Here is a 24,303-nt window from a genome sequence, read left to right as displayed (position 1 = left end):
TATTCGAGCTGTATGTGGTGTAAGTTCGAGAACCTGTTGTCGACCACTATTCAATAGTCTGGGAATTCTGACATTGCCCTCACAGTATATATTTTCTTTAATGTCATTTGTTGTCAGCAATATTAGCTTATTCCCAGGAGTTAGCAGCTTTCACTCAGTTAATACTAGGCAGAAATCAAATCTGCATGTGGAATGCAATTCGTTGACTCTTGTGCAGAAAGGAGTGAACTATTCTGTTGCATCCATTTTCAATAAGCTACCACAAGAACTTAAAAATCTTAGCAGTAGCCCAAACGGTTTTAAGTCTAAACTGAAGAGTTTCCTCATGGATCACTCCTTCTATTCTGTCGAGGAGCTCCTGGAAGAGCTGAAAAATTAAGCAAATTCCAGTGTTACATTGTTAATTTTGTTTATTTAAACTTACGAATTGTCGCCTGAATACGTTTCTTGTATTTCATTTTATCTGTTTCTACTATACTGTTATAATTTCATGTATTGACTCGTTCCATGACCATGGAGACTTCGCCTTAATTTGGTCCCACCGAACAATAAATAAATAAATAAATATAATCGATCTTAAACAAAGGAGAATGAAGGAGGAACCACAAAGAGGAAATCACCCTCTTGGTGCAACAAACAACAGTCCTACAGTAGACGAAGGGCATAAGAATCCGGTGGGCAGGACATGTAGACCGTACTCCAGAAGAAAGACAGGTGAACAAGGCACTTTGAAGGGAACCAGACATCACGAAGACCAAGACAGCACCAGATGGACGACCAGGTGAATTACCTGGAAGGTCTGAGGATTGAAGGCAGCTGAAACAGAAAGAATGGAGGCGGCTTATGGAAGCAGCGTGTAGTCTGCAGAGCCACGGATCACTGGATATGTGTGTATCTGCTTTTGCATTGATTCACTGCTCCTATGCAGAATATTCCTACACAGAATCTCAGATAATTAGGTGGTTTTACGTTTCTCGCGCAGTTTACTACTAGAAGACAACGATAATTATAGGTCCAATAATAATGGAAGGGCCGGCCGGTGTGGCCGAGCGGTTCTAGGCGCTTAAGTCTGGAACCGCGCGACCGCTACGGTCGCAGGTTCGAATCCTGCCTCGGGCATGGATGTGTGTGACGTCCTTAGGTTAGTTAGGTTTTAAGTACACTCCTGGTAATTGAAATAAGAACACCGTGAATTCATTGTCCCAGGAAGGGGAAACTTTATTGACACATTCCTGGGGTCAGATACATCACATGATCACACTGACAGAACCACAGGCACATAGACACAGGCAACAGAGCATGCACAATGTCGGCACTAGTACAGTGTATATCCACCTTTCGCAGCAATGCAGGCTGCTATTCTCCCATGGAGACGATCGTAGAGATGCTGGATGTAGTCCTGTGCAACGGCTTGCCATGCCATTTCCACCTGGCGCCTCAGTTGGACCAGCGTTCGTGCTGGACGTGCAGACCGCGTGAGACGACGCTTCATCCAGTCCCAAACATGCTCAATGGGGGACAGATCCGGAGATCTTGCTGGCCAGGGTAGTTGACTTACACCTTCTAGAGCACGTTGGGTGGCACGGGATACATGCGGACGTGCATTGTCCTGTTGGAACAGCAAGTTCCCTTGCCGGTCTAGGAATGGTAGAACGATGGGTTCGATGACGGTTTGGATGTACCGTGCACTATTCAGTGTCCCCTCGACGATCACCAGTGGTGTACGGCCAGTGTAGGAGATCGCTCCCCACACCATGATGCCGGGTGTTGGCCCTGTGTGCCTCGGTCGTATGCAGTCCTGATTGTGGCGCTCACCTGCACGGCGCCAAACACGCATACGACCATCATTGGCACCAAGGCAGAAGGGATTCTCATCGCTGAAGACGACACGTCTCCATTCGTCCCTCCATTCACGCCTGTCGTGACACCACTGGAGGCGGGCTGCACGATGTTGGGGCGTGAGCGGAAGACGGCCTAACGGTGTGCGGGACCGTAGCCCAGCTTCATGGAGACGGTTGCGAATGGTCCTCGCCGATACCCCAGGAGCAACAGTGTCCCTAATTTGCTGGGAAGTGGCGGTGCGGTCCCCTACGGCACTGCGTAGGATCCTACGGTCTTGGCGTGCATCCGTGCGTCGCTGCGGTCCGGTCCCAGGTCGACGGGCACGTGCACCTTCCGCCGACCACTGGCGACAACATCGATGTACTGTGGAGACCTCACGCCCCACGTGTTGAGCAATTCGGCGGTACGTCCACCCGGCCTCCCGCATGCCCACTATACGCCCTCGCTCAAAGTCCGTCAACTGCACATACGGTTCACGTCCACGCCGTCGCGGCATGCTACCAGTGTTAAAGACTGCGATGGAGCTCCGTATGCCACGACAAACTGGCTGACACTGACGGCGGCGGTGCACAAATGCTGCGCAGCTAGCGCCATTCGACGGCCAACACCGCGGTTCCTGGTGTGTCCGCTGTGCCGTGCGTGTGATCATTGCTTGTACAGCCCTCTCGCAGTGTCCGGAGCAAGTATGGTGGGTCTGACACACCGGTGTCAATGTGTTCTTTTTTCCATTTCCAGGAGTGTAGTTCTAAGTTCTAGGGGACTGATGACCACAGAAGTTAAGTCCCATAGTGCTCAGAGCCATTTGAACCTTTTTTTAACTGTTGAGAACTAGAGTGGTTTTAACAAGGTAATCACTATTTCATTAGAAAGAACATAGAACAGAACCGTTAAAACTTACAAGATGGGTAACAGAATTTGGGTGCTGTTTCAAGGGTCGTTTAAGATTTATCCAAACGTCCTTGAAATCCGGTTACGCAGGATAGAGCGGATCAGGCTATGGTTGTGGAGGCGACCATAGTCAGTTACTGTCAGTTGCACAAAACACACAAACTTTTATTTTCCTAAGAACCATTTAATTACACATTGCCGTAAAAGGATCAAAATAAAACAATATGGCTGAAGGCCTACTTAAGAAAACTTGAGATATATCCTGGGCTGAAGGCCCAAAACCACATCAAAAACAAGAACGGCTGAAGGACTGAACACAAGTTATAAGAAAATTGCTTCACAGAATACAAGCAGCTGAAGGCCTAACTTAAAAAATACTTCACACAACACATTGAACAACTCAGGGCTCAGGGCCTGGATAACAAGAATTTCAGATACAGCAAATTAAAAAAAAAAGAAAATCATTTTAAACAAATGAATCTTCAAATTTTAATTTAAGACTGTTGAAGGCATTATCTTAAAAATGTTTCACGTAAAAGCGCGGCTGAAGGCCACTCACTGGACACTGAACAACTCAGGGCTTAAGGCCTGGATAACAAGAATTTCAGATAGAACAAACTTTCAAAATTTAGTTTTTAAACAAATCAGTCTTCAAATTTTAATTTAAGTCGGTTGAAGACCTGTCATTGAGTTTCTTTTGGCGGGAAACCAGGGCATCGCAGATATTCATAGACGCCTGTGGAATGTCTTAGGAGGACCTGGCAGTGAATAAAAGCACAGTGAGTCGTTGGGCGAGGCGTCTGTCATCATCGCAACAAGGTCACGCAAACCTGTCAGATCTCGAGCCTGCCGCAAACAACAGTGACTCCTGCACTTCTGTAACGTGCGGACACTCTCATTCGGTGTGACCATAGGATCACAAATGGACGTCCCCGTTGGTAGTGTCGACAAAGTTGTCTACCAGTAGGGATAATCGAAGGTTTAAGCCGGATGGGTTCCTCGCCGCTTAATAAAAGAAGATAAAGAACAACGGAGGATCATCTATGGGTAATTGCTTGGGCGTTACGAGACTGATGGTCACAATGTTTTGCCTAACAGTGTCACAGACGATGAAACATGCGTTTACCACTTCGCCAATCCACGGAGTAGCTCCACATCACCTGTCCTCCGAAGAAAATGTTCAGAGCCGCAGCCTCCGCCGATAGAGTCATGGCGACGGCCTTGTGGGACTCTGAGGGAATTATTCTGTTTGATGTATACCTTCAGGCTGCGACGATCAGCTCGGAAGGGTATCGTTAGACACTTATTAAATTGAAGAAACGACTTCAGCGTGTTTGCCGCTGCGAAAATGCGAACGACTTCTTCTTCTCCATAACAAAGCAAGGCCTCACACGAGTCTGCGCGACCGAGAGTAGCTCTCAAAACGTCTTTGGAGTGTTCTTCCTCATCCACCCTACAGCCCAGAACTCTCACCTTCCGACTTGTATCTGTTTGGCCCAATGAAGGACGCACTCTGGAGAAAGCAGTACGTCGATGATTGGGAGTTTATTGAAGAAGTAACCCATTGGCTCCGACGTCGACCACAAAAGTGGTGATTATGCCGTGTGACTACGGACCCCCTGTCGGGTAGACCGTTCGCCGAGTGCAAGTCTTCCGATCTGACGCCACTTCGGTGACTTGCGAGTCGATGGGGATGAAATGATGATGATGAGGACAACACAACACCCAGTCCCTAAGAGAAGAAAATCCTTGACCCAGCCGGGAATCGAACTCGGGCTCTTAGGATTGACGTTCTGTTGTGCTGACCACTCAGCTACCGGGGGCAGACAGAAAAGGAACACCATGCGTGCATACACACCCTCCCAGTAAGGCGACCGTAAGGGCGCCACACTGAACGAAGATTATGTTGAAAAATAGGATTGCGAAGGTAAAAGACTGGAGAATAATGTGCTGTATTGGAAACGTGAATAAATTGAACCTGCTTTCAGAAAAAAAAATGTGTTGCATTATTTATTGAGCGCCCCTCGCACTTTTGGTGACAGATGCTTACGTTTTGACGGGGTGACAATTATTGAATTATATGAGAAAACCTAAATTAATTACAAACTACGGCGTACACACGGTTTATTCAAAATGTAAACGTCACTGCAAGTAAACGGCACACTATTCGGATTTAGGTTATATCACGTTGTATATGCATGCCACCATTCGGGATGATGTGGCGCAAACGACTAGCGAAATTCTGCATGAGCCGCTGTTGTCGATAGCCACCTGAGTGGCTGTTTTCACCTCAGAAATGGTTTTGAGGTTATTACTGTACACCTTGTCTTCAATACAAGTCCAGAAAATGCAGTCGCATGTATTCACCTCCGGATAACATGGCTGCCAATCGAGGCCCACATGGCTGGCCTCTCGGTACCATCGGAGCCAGAACGCGGTCCTCAAATTTCTCCTCCAGGACTTCAAACAGCCACCTTCTTCGATGGGGTCGAGCTCAGTCTTGCATGAACCACATCTTGTCGAAATCAGAGACACTTTGGATAATGAGGATGAAATCATCTTCGAAACCCTTAACTACCGTGCAGTAGTCATCGTGCCTTCAAGGAATATCGCAACGATTATTCTGTGACTGGACGTTTCACACCATACAGTCACACGTTGAGGGTTAAGAGACACCTCGATCGTGGAATGCGGATTCTCAGTGCCCAAAATGAGCCAGTTTCGCTGTGTCGAAACATCGCTGATGTCGATGACCTCCTGAATGGCTGTTTTGAGCCACCTCATCCAAAGCTAAAGTGGGCTTCGTCGCTAAACAAAACCACGCATTCGCATACTAATTCACATCACGCCTCGCCGCCAACCGTCCAGATTGAACGTCCTCACGCAAACCGTTCAGACGTTATGCCGTTTTTTTTTGTTTCATATGGTTTAATAATTGTCACCCTGTATATGAGTGCCAAGACGTTTGCTACCCCTACTACTCATATACTAGCAAACAGCACTCGAACTGGCTACGTGTGGGTCGGAAAATAATGTCCAGGCACGCTCTAGCGGTTTAGGACAGGGGGGCGGGTTCGAGCGCGTATCCTGAAGAGGGGAGCTGACAGCAGGTGTTTCCGGCAGAGACGCTGCGGCTGTACCCGGTGGTGGCCGGCGCGTACCTGGAGGAGTGCACTCAGACGCACCGCCTCAGCGGCCCTGGAGGCTCCAGCGTCGTGGTGGAGGCGGGCACCCACGTCGTTGCGCCGCTCTTCTCGCTCCAGAGGGACCCTCGACACTTCCCGGAGCCTCTACGGTTCATTCCGGAGCGCTGGAGCCCGGAGAACAGCGCGGGGCGACACCCGGGCGTCTACATGCCCTACGGAGCGGGCCAGCGTCGCTGCGTGGGTGAGTCTGGCTGACCGCGCTTCCCCCTGAGTGCGCGCAACAAGTAGGGGCGCCGCGGGCGGTTGCATATCGTTTTAATTTCTCGGTCTCTATCCTGAAGCTTATTGGCCACCACGAAACAAGGGCCTGTAAACTACTTAGGCAGTTAACCCGGGAACAGTCGTAAATAAGATACCTCTAGTCCAGATGCTCCCAACCTTTCTTAGACCATTACCTCTGAGTGCAAGTAGACATTAGCTAGTACCCCCAACCTCCCCCACCTCCTGCAGTCTCTTGCCGCACCCCCGCCCGTTCCCCAACACATTGTCACCAACTTTAACACCTGACTAAACTCTAGGATGAAAAACTTTTCTTGGAACACATTTCTCTTTAAAATGGTGGAACATGAGTGATACTTAGTGTGTGTGTATGTGTGTGTGTGTGTGTGTGTGTGTGTATGACGAAGGAATTCGTGGTGCGTCGAAAGTGCTATCCACAACTCCTTCTCAGATAAGAAAGCTAACTATCCACAATGAGGGTAGACAGTTGTTAGAAACGTGGTTCCCCGCCATTACTCCTCTCCATTGCGGTACTTGCTTGACCCGCACACTGCAGCCGCATTTAAAGTCAACCAAGTGAAAATGTGTGCAGTGTACTTGCTGTTTGTAAATCAGTTGATTGCTGCACTTCTGAACGGGCAGAAATTGGAAGATTTCAGGCTGTTAATGCTTTGTGTCTGACCACAGCCACGGTCAGTAATAGTAATACTGTTACTACTACTACTACTACTACTACTACTACTAATAAAAATAATAATACAGCAGCAGCAACAAATCAACAACCCAACCAATTACTAAAGATAACAGAAGTATTCAGCAATGATACAAATATGGCTTTCGGAACAGACAAACATAAGAAAAATAGCATAGTCAAGGGAAAACACACTAAACAAGAAGATTACTTATTGGATAACCACAGGGACTGCACAGAAGCAATGGAAAAAACAGATGCTTATAAATATCTAGGATACAGGCAAAAAATAGGAATAGATAATACAAATATTAAAGAAGAACTAAAAGAAAAATATAGACAAAGACTAACAAAAATACTGAAAACAGAATTGACAGCAAGAAACAAGACAAAACCTATAAATATTTATGCTATACCAATATTGACCTATTCATTTGAAGTAGTGAAATGGAGTAACACAGACCTAGAAGCACTCAACACACTTACATGATCACAATGCCACAAATATAGAATACATCACATACATTCAGCAACAGAAAGATTCACATTAAGCAGAAAGAAAGGAGGAAGGGGATTTATCGACATAAAAAACCTACGTTATGGACAGGTAGACAATCAAAGAAAATTCTTTCTAGAACGAGCAGAAACTAGCAAAATACACAAGGCAATCACTCATATAAATACATCGGCTACACCATTGCAATTTCATGACCACTTCTAAAAATGGTTCAAATGGCTCTGAGCACTATGGGACTCAACTGCTGAGGTCATTAGTCCCCTAGAACTTAGAACTAGTTAAACCTAACTAACCTAAGGACATCACAAACATCCATGCCCGAGGCAGGATTCGAACCTGCGACCGTAGCGGTCCTGCGGTTCCAGACTGCAGCGCCTTTAACCGCACGGCCACTTCGGCCGGCTCATGACCACTTCTACAACCCTTTAGATCACATAACATCAACAGATACAAAGAAAGTAAATAGGAAAAAGGAAACACTACATGGCAAGCACCCGTATCATCTAACACAGCCACACATCGATCAAGACGCATCCAACACATGGCTAAGAAAAGGCAATATACACAGTGAGACGGAAGGATTCACGATTGCAATACAGGATCAAACAATAAACACCAGATATTTCAGCAAGCATATTATTAGAGATCCAAATACCACAACAGATAAATGCAGACTTTGCAAACAACAAATAGAAACAGTAGATCACATCTCAAGCGGATGTACAATACTAGCAAATACAGAATACACCAGAACAGATGACAATGTAGCAAAAATAATACATCAACAACTCGCCACACAACATAAACTAATAAAACAACACGTTCCCACATACAAGTATGCACCACAAAACGTACTGGAGAATGATGAATACAAATTATACTGGAACAGAACCATTATAACAGATAAAACAACACCACGTAACAAACCTGACATCATAGTCACCAATAAAAAGAAGAAATTAACACAACTAATCGAAATATTCATACCCAATACAACAAATATATCCAAGAAAACAGGAGAAAAAATTGAAAAATACATCCAACTGGCTGAGGAAGTCAAGGATATGTGGCATCAGGATAAAGTTGACATTATACCAGTTATACTATCAACTACAGGAGTCATACCACACAATATCCACCAGTACATCAACGCAATACAGCTACAGCCAAACGTATATATACAACTACAGAAATCTGTAATTATTGATACATGTTCAATTACCCAAAAGTTCCTAAATGCAATGTAACATTTACCGTTCAGTTAAAAGGAAGTCACGCTTGATCAAGGTCCGCGTCACTTTCCATTTTTAACCAGACAAACGCCTGAGAAAGGAAAGAAATAATAATAATAATAATTCTGTGGTGCTACAGAAGAATGCTGAAGATTAGATTGGTAGATCACATAACTAATGATGAGGTATTGAATAGAATTGGAGAGAAGAGAAATTTGTGGCACAACATGACTAGAAGAAGGGATCGGTTGGTAGAGCCCATTCTGAGGCATCAAGGGATCACCAATTTAGTACTGGAGGGCAGCGTGGAGGGTCAAAATCGTAGAGGCAGACCAAGACATGAATACACTAAACAGATTCAGAAGGATGTAGGTTGCAGTAGGTACTGGGAGATGAACAATCTTGCACAGGATAGAGTAGCACGGAGAGCTGCATCAAACCAGTCTCTGGACTGAAGACCACAACAACAACAACAACAATAATAATAATTCTGTGTACGGCATTACAGTGACCTTCATGAAGTTGCTGCTGTGTCGTGTTGCCAATTAATTCATTTATCTGTTTCGAAGCTAGAAATGAAGCAATTTGTGAACTACAGCAGGTACTGTCTGCGACACGTAGAAGACATGTTCTCGAGATATTTAGCATTTTTGAGCTATACGTCTCACTTTTATCATCAGCGATTTCCGTGGCAAAGCACAACATCGTGTGTAGTGGGTGGACAATTTCAGGAACCTGTAACCAACACCGCATTAATGTTATTAAATGAGAAGAAAAGATATTATTGACAACTGATATACACTCCTGGAAATTGAAATAAGAACACCGTGAATTCATTGTCCCAGGAAGGGGAAACTTTATTGACACATTCCTGGGGTCAGATACATCACATGATCACACTGACAGAACCACAGGCACATAGACACAGGCAACAGAGCGTGCACAATGTCGGCACTAGTACAGTGTATATCCACCTTTCGCAGCAATGCAGGCTGCTATTCTCCCATGGAGACGATCGTAGAGATGCTGGATGTAGTCCTGTGCAACGGCTTGCCATGCCATTTCCACCTGGCGCCTCAGTTGGACCGCGTTCGTGCTGGACGTGCAGACCGCGTGAGACGACGCTTCATCCAGTCCCAAACATGCTCAATGGGGGACAGATCCGGAGATCTTGCTGGCCAGGGTAGTTGACTTACACCTTCTAGAGCACGTTGGGTGGCACGGGATACATGCGGACGTGCATTGTCCTGTTGGAACAGCAAGTTCCCTTGCCGGTCTAGGAATGGTAGAACGATGGGTTCGATGACGGTTTGGATGTACCGTGCACTATTCAGTGTCCTCTCGACGATCACCAGTGGTGTACGGCCAGTGTAGGAGATCGCTCCCCACACCATGATGCCGGGTGTTGGCCCTGTGTGCCTCGGTCGTATGCAGTCCTGATTGTGGCGCTCACCTGCACGGCGCCAAACGCGCATACGACCATCATTGGCACCAAGGTAGAAGCGACTCTCATCGCTGAAGACGACACGTCTCCATTCGTCCCTCCATTCACGCCTGTCGCGACACCACTGGAGGCGGGCTGCACGATGTTGGGGCGTGAGCGGAAGACGGCCTAACGGTGTGCGGGACCGTAGCCCAGCTTCATGGAGACGGTTGCGAATGGTCCTCGCCGATACCCCAGGAACAACAGTGTCCCTAATTTGCTGGGAAGTGGCGGTGCGGTCCCCTACGGCACTGCGTAGGATCCTACGGTCTTGGCGTGCATCCGTGCGTCGCTGCGGTCCGGTCCCAGGTCGACGGGCACGTGCACCTTCCGCCGACCACTGGCGACAACATCGATGTACTGTGGAGACCTCACGCCCCACGTGTTGAGCAATTCGGCGGTACGTCCACCCGGCCTCCCGCATGCCCACTATACGCCCTCGCTCAAAGTCCGTCAACTGCACATACGGTTCACGTCCACCCTGTCGCGGCATGCTACCAGTGTTAAAGACTGCGATGGAGCTCCGTATGCCACGGCAAACTGGCTGACACTGACGGCGGCGGTGCACAAATGCTGCACAGCTAGCGCCATTCGACGGCCAACACCGCGGTTCCTGGTGTGTCCGCTGTGCCGTGCGTGTGATCATTGCTTGTACAGCCCTCTCGCAGTGTCCGGAGCAAGTATGGTGGGTCTGACACACCGGTGTCAATGTGTTCTTTTTTTCATTTCCAGGAGTGTAGTTATTAATAGAATCTTACAAAATTATAATAATAGTAACGATCTTTTGAAAATAACTTAGTTCCTTGACTGAAACGGAATCGAATCGTTCAGTTTTTACTCCTCAGAATATTCCATTTTACCCCTCAGGGGGTAATTACCCCCAGGTTGGGATTCACTGCACTAGTCTGTAGTTCACTTTTCCACATTTCCAACTTTCCATAGGTACTAGGGTCATACTGAAAGTAGTGAATAATAATTTTTAAATCACGTAACACTAATCTTTTTTAGAGAAACCAAGTATATCATCTTAATCTACAGATATTTGCATTGATTTATTGTATATAGTTCACTAGTTTATGATTCACATATTTTATCTTAGTTAATCTTACATCGCATTTACGCTGAAGTACTTCCTCTCGTTTTATTCCTAAATCTAACACTAACATTTTTCATACCTCGAAAAGGAGATGCTCTGCAGAAAGACTAGTTTAAAATCTTTGATCCTACAAAATTTCACTGCACCACCTTTGTACCTCATGATTCCATAACACTCGAAAACAGGTCAGCACAATGGCGACAACGCGTTGTGGAGTATACTCTGCTCATGTGTGCAACCCACGACAAGTAGTGCTATTTGGATTCTACGATACACAGGCCAAGGAGTAAAACCACACTTCTGGTTTACAGTGGACCTGAAGATAGGGGAACAAGTATTGCGCTGAAAGTAGTTGTTTGAAGTAAATTTCTTTTATAATATTGCATGGGGTGGTTCGTTTCCTTTATTTTTGCCACAATACTCGTCAAAAAAATCAATACCTTCATTTCGCAGTCTGTGAAGAAGGTTTTGGCTGGCGGTTCTTCTCTGAAGTTTATAGCCTTCGGTCAACAAACATGGGACACAACGGGCACAATCTTCACTATGACCTAAGCTTTGAGTCATTTCTTGCACTGCACTGTGTCCTACTGCAAACCTAGCAGCGGTTTCACTCGCTGTAACACACCTGTCTTCTCTATCGAGCTCAGCGCAAGCTTTCTCCTTGTTGCATTCCATGGAGGCAGTTAGCAGGCGACAGCTGTGAGGTTCATCTTGAATTCTCGTTTTCCCCTCTTTGAAGACTGCTAGCTCCCACGCAGAGCATACGCACGTTGAAATGTGAGGTGAATTTCGAAATCAATGTTAGGACGCTGTCGAAACGAAACGTTGATGTACACCATTTAGCCTGTCGTAAGGTGGTAGACACTAATGACGTCACAATCTGGAAACGTGTGAAGGAAGTCCGTAGATTACGATCCTGCAGTCATTTTTCTTACATTGTTGAAATTTGAATTTCAACAGTGGAAGAGGTTCATTACCAGTACCCGGGAAACTGGAACTGTTAAATGATGATGATGGTTCAAATGGCTCTGAGCACTATGGGACTTAACTACTGAGGTCATCAGTCCCCTAGAACTTAGAACTACTCAAACCTAACTAACCTAAGGACATCACACACATCCACGCCCGAAGCAGGATTCGAACCTATGACCGTAGCGGTCGCGCGGTTCCAGACTGTAGCGCCTAGAACCGCTCGGTCACCCCGGCCGGCAATGATGATGATAACGCGCACAAAATTATAACATTTCGGTAACATTGTACCCTTTCCCCTGTACGTAGAACAGTTCACAATCAAAGTGGCTTCCGCATTTCTAAAAACTCTGTCTCTATAAAACGTCGACTCTACCGAAAAAAGATAGTTTAGCTCGCCTTAAAATACAAATTTAAATATTCCACTCGCCACGCGCTTTTTGAATACGAGCGGCACACAAACAATCACTAAACAGGAACAGATAAAGCAAATAATTTACTAATGCTAACACGAAAGTTCGGTGTAATACGGTACGAATCAAGTACGACCACAGTTCTACTCTTTTTTTATTCTGATTTATTTATTGAGTCATCAGTTTTCTGACTGGTTTGGTGTGGCCCGCCACGAATTCCTGTACTGTGCCAAACTTTTCGTCTCAAAGTAGCACTTGCAACCTACATCCTCAATATTTTCTGCTTATATTCCTACCTCTATCTTCTGCTACAGTTCTTACCTTCTACAGCACCTTCTAGTACGGTGGAGGTCATTCACTGATGCCTTAACGGAAGCCCACCATGTACCTTCTTCTTGTCAGTGTTTTCCATATACGCCTTTCTTCGCCGATTCTACGGAGCACCTGCTCATTCCTTACCTCATTAGTCTACCTAACATTCAAAAGTCATATGTAGCACGACTTCTAAAATGCTTTGTTTCTCTTCTGTTCCGGTTTCCCCACAGTCCATGTTTCACTGACATAAAATGTACGCCTCCAAACGTACATTCCCAAATGTTTCTTCCTCAATGTATGCCCTATATTTTACAGTAATAGACTTCTCTTTGTCAGGGTTGCATTATTTGTTTGTGGTTTTTGTGCCCTCCTTGCTCAGTCCGCCATGGGTTGTTTTGCCGTCTAAGTAGCAGAAGCCCTTATTTTCATCTCCTCCGTGATCCCCAAGTACTGATGTTAGGTTCCTGGACATTCTCATTTCTGATACTTCTCAGTGTGAATAGCAAACGAAACGGTCACTTTTGGACCTGTACGAGGTGAATTCAAGTTCTAAGGCCTCCGATTTTTTTTCTAATTAACTACTCACCCGAAATGAATGAAACTGGCGTTACTTCTCGACGTAATCGCCCTGCAGACGTACACATTTTTCACAACGCTGACGCCATGATTTCATGGCAGTGGCGAAGGCTTCTTTAGGAGTCTGTTTTGACCATTGGAAAATCGCTGAGGCAATAGCAGTACGGCTGGTGAATGTGCGGCCACGGAGAGTGTCTTTCATTGTTGGAAAAAGCCAAAAGAGTCACTAGGAGCCAGGTCAGGCGAGTAGGGAGCATGAGGAATCACTTCAAAGTTGTTATCACGAAGAAACTGTTGCGTAACGTTAGCTCGATGTGCGGGCGCGTTGTCTTGGTGAAACAGCACATGCGCAGCCGTTCCCGGACGTTTTTCTTGCAGTGCAGGAAGGAATTTGTTCTTCAAAACATTTTGGTAGGATGCACCTGTTACCGTTGTGCCCTTTGGAACGCAATGGGTAAGGATTACGCCTCGCTGTCCCAGAACATGGACACCATCATTTTTTAGCACTGGCGGTTACCCGAAATTTTTTTGGTGGCGGTGGATCCGTGTGCTTCCATTGAGCTGACTGGCGCTTTGTTTCTGGACTGAAAAATGGCATCCACTTCTCATCCATTGTCACAACCAACGAAAAGAAAGTTGGGCGTCAACATCGCTTGGCAACATGCCACACGGGCAGCCATGTGGTCGTCCGTCAGCATTCGTGGCACCCACCTCGATGACACTTTTCGCATTTTCAGGTCGTCATGCAGGATTGTGTGCACAGAACCCACAGAAATGCCAACTCTGGAGGTGATCTGTTCAACAGTCATTCGGCGATCCCCCAAAACAATTCTCTCCACTTTCTCGATCATGTCGTCAGACCGGCTTGTGCGAGCCCGAGGCTGTTTCGGTTTGTTGTCACACGACGTTCTGCCTTCATTAAACTGTCGTACCCACGAACGCACTTTCGACACATCCATAACTCCATCACCGCGTGTCTCCTTCAACTGTCGATGAATTTCAATTGGTTTCACACCACGCAAATTCAAAAAACGAATGATTGCTCGCTGTTCAAATAAGGAAAACGTCGCCATTTTAAGTATTTAAAACAGTTCTCATTCTCGCCGCTGGCGGTAAAATTCCATCTGTCATACGGTGCTGCCATCTCTGGGACGTATTGACAATGAACGCGGCCTCATTTTAAAACAATGCGCATGTTTCTATCTCTTTCCAATCTGGAGAAAAAAAAATCCGAGGCCTTAGAACTTGAATGCACCTCGTACTACACTTAATTATGCGCTTCGATAGTATCCTTCTCGCTGCATTCAATTTCCAGTGACTCTCCCAACTCGGACTATACCAATTTCCTGCATTTTTTTTCTACGGTAGATAAATGTTTAAATAACGTGCTATTTATATTTCGATTTCATCATTTGGATTTGCAGCTCCTTGTGTGTACCCTGTTTGTAGTTAAAATTGTAGGATGTAAGGTCCGCCAGTTATTCGGCGGACCTTAACTCCTACAGTTTTTATGTTTTGGTTATTTCAATAAACATAGTCGGACCGATATTTTCAATAGAGTTTTGAGGGGCCTCTGTCCCCTGAACTGCGCTTTCTGTCGTCTCTGTCCCATTAACGTGTTTACTTCCTTGAAACTGTTTATATGTTTACCATCTATCACAAAGCGAAAAAAGTGGCCCAACTAAAACATTCATATTTCTTTACGTACTACACGAATATGTAATAAAAAATGGGGGTTCCTATTTACAAAACGCAGTTGATATCCGTTTGACCTATTGCAGCGCCATCTAGCGGGCCAACCATAGCGCCATCTGGTTTCCCCCTGCAAGCTAGACGAGTTTCGTTGTTTGTAGTTTTTTAGTTTGATGCTAATTTCGTGAGATATTTAGCCCAGTCACTATCAATGGACAACTATATAGAATTGGAGACAAACTGCCTCTTGATTTTACTCGCAAACGTGTCCTGTTCTTAGATCTTCCGTTTTCTGCAAAGCCAATTTCTGATAACTGCTAGATGTTACACATTTTCTGCTACTATGTAGTACATTGACACAAGTGATTTATTCGAGACAAAGAGCTTCACAAATTGAGCTAGTCAGTAACGCGTTGGTCCATCTCTGGCCCTTATCCAAGCAGTTATTCGCCTTTGGCAGTTGGCAGCCCTCCTGAGGAGCAATGTGCCAAATTGTATTCAATTTGAGTGTTAGATCGTCAAAACCCCGAAGTGGTGGGAGGCCCCTGGCTCCAAACATTCTCAATTTGGGAGAGCTCGGACGACCTTGCTGGCCAATGTAGGGTTTGGCTAGTGCGAACACAAGCAGTAGAAACTTTGGCTGTGTGTAGGAGGGCATTACCTTGCTGAAATGGAAGCCCAGGATGGCCTGTCATGAAGGACGACGAAACGGGACGTAGAATATCGTCGACGTACCGCCGTGCTGTAAGCGTACCGCGGATGATGACCAAAGGGGTCCTGGTATGAAATAAAATGGCACCCCACGCCATCACCCCTGCCTGTTGGGCAGCATGACGGGTGACGGTCAAGTTGGTACCCTACCGCTGTCTGAGGCGTCTCCAGACACGTCTTCGGCTGTCATCGGGGCTCAGTTCGAAGCGGAACTCATCACTGAAGGCAAATCTACTCTAGTTAATGAGATTCCAAGCGGAATGTGCCCGGCATCACTGCAGGCATGGATGCTGGTATACCAAAGGCCAGCGGTAGCCGGCACAAGGGATGCCATGGTCTCGTCTCCTTTTCTGTGAGCCTCCTATTGGTCGTCCTTGTGGTCACTGAAGCTCCAGTTGCACGTCGGATCGAGAATAGTGATGAATTCTGGTCTCTGAGTGCCTCTCTGACGTTTGCTCTGCCATCACGTTCTTTCGTCTCTCTACGTCGACCGCTGCCTTATTGATGCTGTATCCGGCCATGGATCACACATTCCTGCCAACATTATCAAAGAGCAGCATCGCTCCTATTCAAATGTCGAGCGAGTCGCCGATTCCTCCAACAGGCTTCTTTAAGCCCAACTACTGTCTCAGGTGCTGACAATTGCATATATTGTTCACGCTCCTGCTTCGAAGAATAGCTACTGTCAGGCTGAGTACACGGAGTGAAATTCGTAAGCACTTTATGCCATAGTATCGACATGTTCCATGTTTACTATCCTTGCCAGCAGTGAGATAAAATTCCGCTGCAGCACCACACTTTCATCCATCGACCGATGAAGTTAAAAATTTTGCATTTTCCATCGATATATGTATGAATATCAGTTAGAAACCAGAATGAGATTTTCACTCTGCAGCGGAGTGTGCGCTGATATGAAACTTCCTGGCAGATTAAAACTGTGTGCCCGACCGAGACTCGAACTCGGGACCTTTGCCTTTCGCGGGCAAGTGCTCTACCATCTGATCTACCGAAGCACGACTCACGGCCGGTACTCACAGCTTTACTTCTGCCAGTATCTCGTCTCCTACCTTCCAAACTTTACAGAAGCTAGTTTCATATCAGCGCACACTCCGCTGCAGAGTGAAAATCTCATTCTGGAAACATCCCAAAGGCTGTGGCTAAGCCATGTCTCCGCTATATCCTTTCTTTCAGGAGTGCTAGTTCTGCAAGGTTCGCAGGAGAGCTTCTGTAAAGTTTGGAAGGTAGGAGACGAGATACTGGCAGAAGTAAAGCTGTGAGTACCGGGCGTGAGTCGTGCTTCGGTAGCTCAGATGGTAGAGCACTTGCCCGCGAAAGGCAAAGGTCCCGAGTTCGAGTCTCGGTCGGGCACACAGTTTTAATCTGCCAGGAAGTTTCATATCAGCGCACACTCCGCTGCAGAGTGAAAATCTCATTCTGGAAACATCCCCCAGGCTGTGGCTAAGCCATGTCTCCGCTATATCCTTTCTTTCAGGAGTGCTAGTTCTGCAACGTTCGCAGGAGAGCTTCGGTAAAGTTTGGAAGGTGGGAGACGAGATACTGGCAGAAGTAAAGCTGTGAGTACCGGGCGTGAGTCGTGCTTCGGTAGCTCAGATGGTAGAGCACTTGCCCGCGAAAGGCAAAGGTCCCGAGTTCGAGTCTCGGTCGGGCACACAGTTTTAATCTGCCAGGAAGTTTCATATCAGCGCACACTCCGCTGCAGAGTAAAAATCTCATTCTGGAAACATCCCCCAGGCTGTGGCTAAGCCATGTCTCCGCTATATCCTTTCTTTCAGGAGTGCTAGTTCTGCAAGGTTCGCAGGAGAGCTTCGGTAAAGTTTGGAAGGTAGGAGACGAGATACTGGCAGAAGTAAAGCTGTGAGTACCGGGCGTGAGTCGTGCTTCGGTAGCTCAGATGGTAGAGCACTTGCCCGCGAAAGGCAAAGGTCCCGAGTTCGAGTCTCGGTCGGGCACACAGTTTTAATCTGCCAGGAAGTTTCAGTTAGAAACCAATTTGCACAACTCCTTCTTGGTGTATCATTGCTTTTTGTGTTAGAGTGTTTATGAATGGTCAGTGTGTCTCTGTACTGAACTTTCTGTGTTCCTTAATGAATTTGTCTGTGGATTGTCTACCATTCTTACAGCTTTTCTGTGTTGCAGAGGACCCTCAGAGAAAAGCTTCAAGTTTTTCATCTTTCTCGTTTATTAAACTGAAAATTCACTTTAGAGAATGGTGACTGGTAGATATAATTTACTAACTTGTTTTCAAGAATTATTTCATTCCACGTTAAAGCAGTCCAACACTGCTAGCTGTCCAGCGAAAGGCGCTTTTTAAAAGCGAAAGTATAAAATTACTGTGACATTCGTTCTTTGTAAACCCTGGTATTTATTAAGGGGGTGACCCAATATTGTTTATAGTTTTTAGCGAAATATCGCAACTGTAGTATACAGAAGGTTTACACTGAGGTGACAAAAATCATGGGATACCCCTTATATTGTGTCAGACTTCGTTTCCAGCAACTCGACGTGGCATGGACTCAAGAAGTCGATGTTAGTGCCCTGCAGAAATACTGAGCCATGTTGCCTCTGTAGCCGTCCATAATTGCGAAAGTGCTTCCGGTGCAAGATTTTGTACACGAACTGACCTCTCGATTATATCCCATTTTGTCTGATGAGATTCGTGTCTGGCAGTCTGGGAGCAACTACTCGCTTAATTGTCCACAGTCTTGTTCAAACCACCTGCCAACAGTTGTGGTCCTGTGATGTGATGCACTGTTATCCAAAAAATTTCCACCATTTCTGGGGAACATGAGGTCCTTGAATGGCTCCAAATGGTGACCGGTCCAGTTGGACCAGAGAACCAGTCTATTACATGTAGAAAACCCCACACCATTAAGGAACTACCACTAGCTTGCACAGTGCGTTGTAGACTACTTGGGTTCATGGCTTTTTGGGGTATGCACCACACTCGAACCCTACTATCACCTCTTACCAACTGATATGGTGACTCACCTGACGAGGACACGGTTTTCCAGTCGTTTAGCGTCCAGCATATATGGCCACGAGCCCAGGAGGGGCACTGGAGGCGATGTTGCCCTCTTAGCAAAGGCACTCAAGTCTGTCTGCTGCCACAGCCCATTAAAGCCAAATTTCGCCGCACTGTCCCAACGGATACGTTCGTCGTGCGTCCCACATTAATTTCTACAGTTATTTCTGACAGTGTTTCTGTACGTCGCTGTTCTCGACCCGTTGTCCGTGCTGAGAGATAATTCCTGAAATTTGGGCTTCTCGGCACATTCTTGACACTGCAGATCCCGGAATATTGAATTGCCTAACGACTTCCGAAACGGAATGTCCCATGCTTGTAGCTCCAACTACAACTGCGAGTTCAGAGTCTGTTAATTCCCGTCGTGTGGAGATAATCGCGTCGGAAATCCTTTCACAGGAATGACCTGATTAGTAATAATAGCTTCGCCAATGCACTGCCCTTCTACAACTAGTGTAAGCAATACTACTACCATGTGAATATGTGCGCATCGCCGGCAGCTATGGCCGAGCCATTGTAGACGCTTCAGTCTGGAACCGCGCGACTGATACGGTCGCACGTTCGAATCCTTCCTCGGGTATGGATGTGTGTGATGTCCTTAGGTTGGTTAGGTTTAAGTAGTTCTAAGTTCTATGGGACTGATGACCTCAGATGTTAAGTGTCATAGTACTCAGAGCAATTTGAACCACTTTTGTGTGCATTGCTGTCCCACGACTTCTTCTGTCACCTCGGTGTTAAGCACTGTAGCTCGCTAGAGGTCCTAAGTGTTTTCACGTCGCATCTTCTTCTCAGCTGAAATCTTCTCGAAGACGACGATGAAGTTCGGCCTCGCGTCGCTGCTCGCCCAGTTCGAACTGAGCCGGTGTTCTCGGACCCCGGAGCGCCCGGCGAGAGCTCACCCGCTGGCGCGGCTGCTGGTTCCAGCCGAACCTCTGCGCGTCCGAGTGTCGCGCCGCTCCTGGTTCACCTGCGACGAGTGAGTGCTGACTCGCCTGCTGACGTGTCTCCAGCATCTCCGTGCACCACTCCTCTCCGGCACACGCACGCAGCACACCTGGAACTGACCTGTGGGATCACAGGTGCTGACTCACCTACTGACACCTGCAGTACCTGTGTACACCACGTTTCACGGCGCACGGAGCACACCTGCGCTGAACTGCGAGGCCAAAACTGCTGACTTGGCTGCTGACATATACATTACCAGTGTGCGCCACATCTTTTGTTGCACATGGCACTCCTGAAACTATGGCGTGTCCACGTGGGCATGACATATACATTACCAGTGTGCGCCACATCTTTTGTTGCACATGGCACTCCTGAAACTATGGCGTGTCCACGTGGGCATGACATATACATTACCAGTGTGCGCCACATCTTTTGTTGCACCTGGCACTCCTGAAACTATGGCGTGTCCACGTGGGCATGACATATGCATTACCAGTTCGCGCCACATCTTTTGTTGCACCTGGCACTCCTGAAACTATGGCGTGTCCACGTGGGCATGACATATACATTACCAGTGTGCGCCACGTCTTTTGTTGCACCTGGCACTCCTGAAACTATGGCGTGTCCATGTGGGCATACTATATGAAACGTCCCCTTCGAAAAATTATTGAATTACTGTGCTGGTAAACCTCTTACATTATTTGATTTTCTAACAGCTGAGCAAAACTGAACGTTAGTCAGACATTTCTCTCTTTACTTATTCTGATCAACACGAAACTGACAAACAATATTTTTAGCGCAACGCAATCTGACTTTCAATAATCCCTGCAAAAGAATGGCCCTGACTAACAATAACCTATGAATCACTTACCTCACAAAAATCTTCGTTACTCAAACTACTGCAATACAGCGAGCGCCAATACTGCCAAATAAATAAAAGATAAATAAAACTACTGAAGGCACTAACTACTGATAGGCATACTAAGAAAATGAAAGATTTCGATAGAGAACAAACAATGTACTTACCTTAATAGTGTCCAAAAGTCATAATATATATCAGTTCATGACATCCAGTCTTACAAATTTACTCTCTCTGATGGACACACGTCCAGATCATCCGCTCTCAAAACTCCGCCATCTCACTCCCCACATCCACCACTGCTGGCGGCTCACCTGCAACTGCGCAACGCTACGCGCTGTTAACAGCCAACTGCCCAACACTACAATGGCGAATATTCCAACAATGCCAACCAGCCACAGACTGCACACAGCACAGCCAGTGATTTTCATACAAAGCGCTAGGTGACGTTACCAACATAAAAACCTAAACAGCCTATTTACAATACATTACCAGCGTGCGCCACGTCTTTTGTTGCACCTGGCACTCCTGAAACTGTGGCGTGTGCACGTGGGCAAACTATTTCTCCAATTGGGGTTGTCAACTTAAACACTTTTGAGCCGTCAATTTTTCAGCCTTATTTTGTTTGGCAACCAGTTTCAGCGTTTTACTACGCCATCTTCAAGTCCGTCACCGACGCGCAGGAAGAATCTACCTCTGTTATCATCAAATCAGAGGCCAGCAGTACTGGTATTAGAATATATCTACTTGCCACAGTGAACACTTCAAGCATCACATGCCGACATCGCTTGTTCACTGTAGCAAGTAGATATCTGCTAATACCAGTATTGTTGGCCTCTCCTTTGATCACAACCGAGGTAGATTCTTCCTGCGCGTCGGTCATGGGCCTGAAGATAGCGAAGTAAAACGCTGAAACTTGTTTCCAAATACAATAAGGTTGATAATTGACGGCTGAAAGGTGTTTAATTTGACATCCGCTATCGAACAGTCGAGTCCCACAACCATCTCTAAAAAGACAGACATACAGAGACATTTCTCCACTGTGTCGTTTACTCGACCTCAATGTCTACTTAGTTAACAACAAAAGATTTCCAATGGTATTAGCAACGCTGATGCTATACAAGGTATGTGAGAAAAGTAATGAGACTGATATTTTGTCTACAGAAATTTTTATTTTTTTCTAACAACAATATTTTCCCCTTGGCAGCTATACACCGGCGGAGTCGTTCCCAGTGTAGCTAGGAGCGCTGAAAAGCTTCAGCTGATAGGACCTTTAACATGTCGGTCAAATTAGTCTGAATGTTCTCCAGAGTACCAAAACGACGTACTTTTAAGACATTTTTCAATTTCGGGGAAAGAAAAAGTCACAAGGCCTCAGCCGCGCGAAATTAACCGAGCGGTCTAGGGCGCTGCAGTCATGCACTGTGCAGCTGGTCCCAGCGGAGGTTCGAGTCCTCCCTCGGGCATTGATGTGTGTGTTGGTCCTTAGGATAATTTGGGTTAAGTAGTGTGTAAACCTAGGGGCTGATGACGTTAGCAGTTGAGTTCCATAAGATTTCACTTACATTTGAACATTTTTGAACAAGGGGGGCAACGGAACAACAGGAATGCCTTTTGAGGTCAAAATCTCCGTCATGGAATTGGCCGTGTGACATGGGGCACCAACCACTTGCCTGCAACGTCGAGGCTCGCTCGATTAACTCTTTTCCTGAGCCCTTCAAGGACCTCTTTTGTAAAACACTTGGTTAACAGTTTGTCCTGGAGGAAGAAATTTCTTATGCACGGCATTCCCACCGTTAAAAAGGCAAATCAACGTTGTTTTGATCTTTTATTTGCTGATTCTATCATTTTTCCGGCGAGGAGATATCTCAGTGTACCTCTCCTCACTTTGCCATTTCTCCTCAGTATCGTCACGTGTGATCACACCACTGAACCATTCGTGGTCATCGGAAGTACTCTCAAGATCAATACACACGTTTCTTAGACTGTCCTTCTGCTCAGTTGTGACGTTTTTCTGCACAGACCATTCGCATGAGAAAACCTTCGGTCAAAATTTGATGTACGGTGAAAGTGTTTAGTAGGTCACCCATCGTCCTTATTGTTAAACGTAAATCTGATTTTACAAGAGCACGCGCACGTTCGACGTTTTCGTCAGTTTTTGAAGTCGAAGGTCTTCCTGAGCAAGGTTTGTCTGCAACGTATTCTCGGCCTTCCAAAACTGATTTGTGCCTACGAAAAGCTTGTGCTCTTGATGAGGAATGTTCCCTATAAGCCTGTTTCAACTTTTCAAACGTCACACTGGTGGAGTCACCAAGTATAACACAAAACCTGGTGGCATAATGTTTCTCTAAATTTCACTGTTTTAATTCCGTAACCCACACAAAAACGTAATTTCACTGACGGCACTTTAAAAAATTATGTGATGGCTGTACTAAGCTGATACGTAGGCTGAGCATCTGGAATGGGATGAACACACCAGTCCATAGAAGGAGAAGAACACAGCGTTGCCAGATCGCTACCAGTCTTGCCTGTCTCATTACTTTTCTGACGCACCTCGTATGATGACCAGGTCGGTCTTTCAGTGCTCTTAGCAGTTACCTAGTCTCCACTCCAGTTACCAGTACTATCCTGCTAAGGCCCTGACTTCATGATAATGTTGCAAACTGTTGCACTAATACCGACTGGGTCTATATCACCGTAGCTTCTTCCGAAGAAATAGATTATCCTAGTAGTCTCTTGTTTAACAGGATTAGCGGGAATTGGTAGCGTAACTGGAATAAATAAATCTGCTCATTACCTTAAGCAATAACGTATTCTTTGCTGTTCAAAACATAGTTGTTGTCGTCCGTTGTTAAGAACATGTATCTAGTCAGACATGAGAGCAATTACGTAACTCCTGTCTCTGAGCTAGCGTTACGTCACTGTCAAAAATTACGGCACCTGTTTACTTTACGTGCAGTTATAGTCTTTCAAAGCTGATCGCGAATTTTAATACTCCCTCCGAAACTCAAAGTCACTCCACCGAAAATCTCCAGTCTTGAAGACAATCCAGTTTCCTTCTTCTGAGCCTCACTCAGTTAATGATTCGGCTTCTGTTGAATAACATGAACTGGATAAGATGTAACACGATGAGCGTCCAACACAAACGCTCTTGCAACAAATAACCTCTCAGCACATGTCTTAAATTTCGTAACAACATCTTATTTTCAGTTTTTGTTCGTTCTTCATAATACATTTGTATCGTTAGTGTAATAAAAGCAATTCTGCGTGCTCCTGTATATGAATGGGACTTAATGATGTGAAGATAACCAGTCAACAACTGATACGTGAATTAAGATCACACAAAGATGTTGATCTTTTTTTATTTTTCAGATGCAATACAATATGTTTTGTTTTTAATAATAATGAAAGGCTTCTGTCGCAACGACGATATCTTTCAGCTTGGCATGCCCGTCGGCTTCTTGCGTATGATGACCAGATTTCAACGACGCCGCACATTGTTGCAGCAAGTCCAGCGCAATTGTTCCAGCGCCCTCGAACCAAAGTAACAGAAAGCAACTCACACTGCACACTGTTCCTAACACAAAACCATACATATCACAGATA

At 45.9% G+C, this 24,303-nt stretch overlaps 1 protein-coding gene across 3 annotated transcripts in view; it reads left to right on the top strand.

Moving 5' to 3' along the window:
* LOC126199207 (probable cytochrome P450 6a14) overlaps positions 1–24,303 on the top strand; it is a 124,111-nt gene that overhangs the window by 45,862 nt on the left and 53,946 nt on the right. The window contains exons 5-6 of one of the 3 annotated variants that reach the window (XM_049935984.1): positions 5,854–6,117; positions 19,686–23,965. The exons of the other annotated variants lie outside the window; for them this stretch is intronic. Coding sequence (XP_049791941.1) covers positions 5,854–6,117; positions 19,686–19,873 — 452 coding nt within the window. The 3' untranslated portion in view covers positions 19,874–23,965. Of the gene's footprint in view, positions 1–5,853; positions 6,118–19,685; positions 23,966–24,303 lie in introns of those variants that run through there. 3 annotated transcript variants of the gene reach the window in all.

This window comes from Schistocerca nitens, chromosome 8, assembly GCF_023898315.1.
Source record: "Schistocerca nitens isolate TAMUIC-IGC-003100 chromosome 8, iqSchNite1.1, whole genome shotgun sequence".
NCBI lineage: Eukaryota > Metazoa > Arthropoda > Insecta > Orthoptera > Acrididae > Schistocerca > Schistocerca nitens.
Note: the sequence above shows the minus strand (reverse complement) of the source record. Positions and strands in the feature narration are given on the sequence as shown.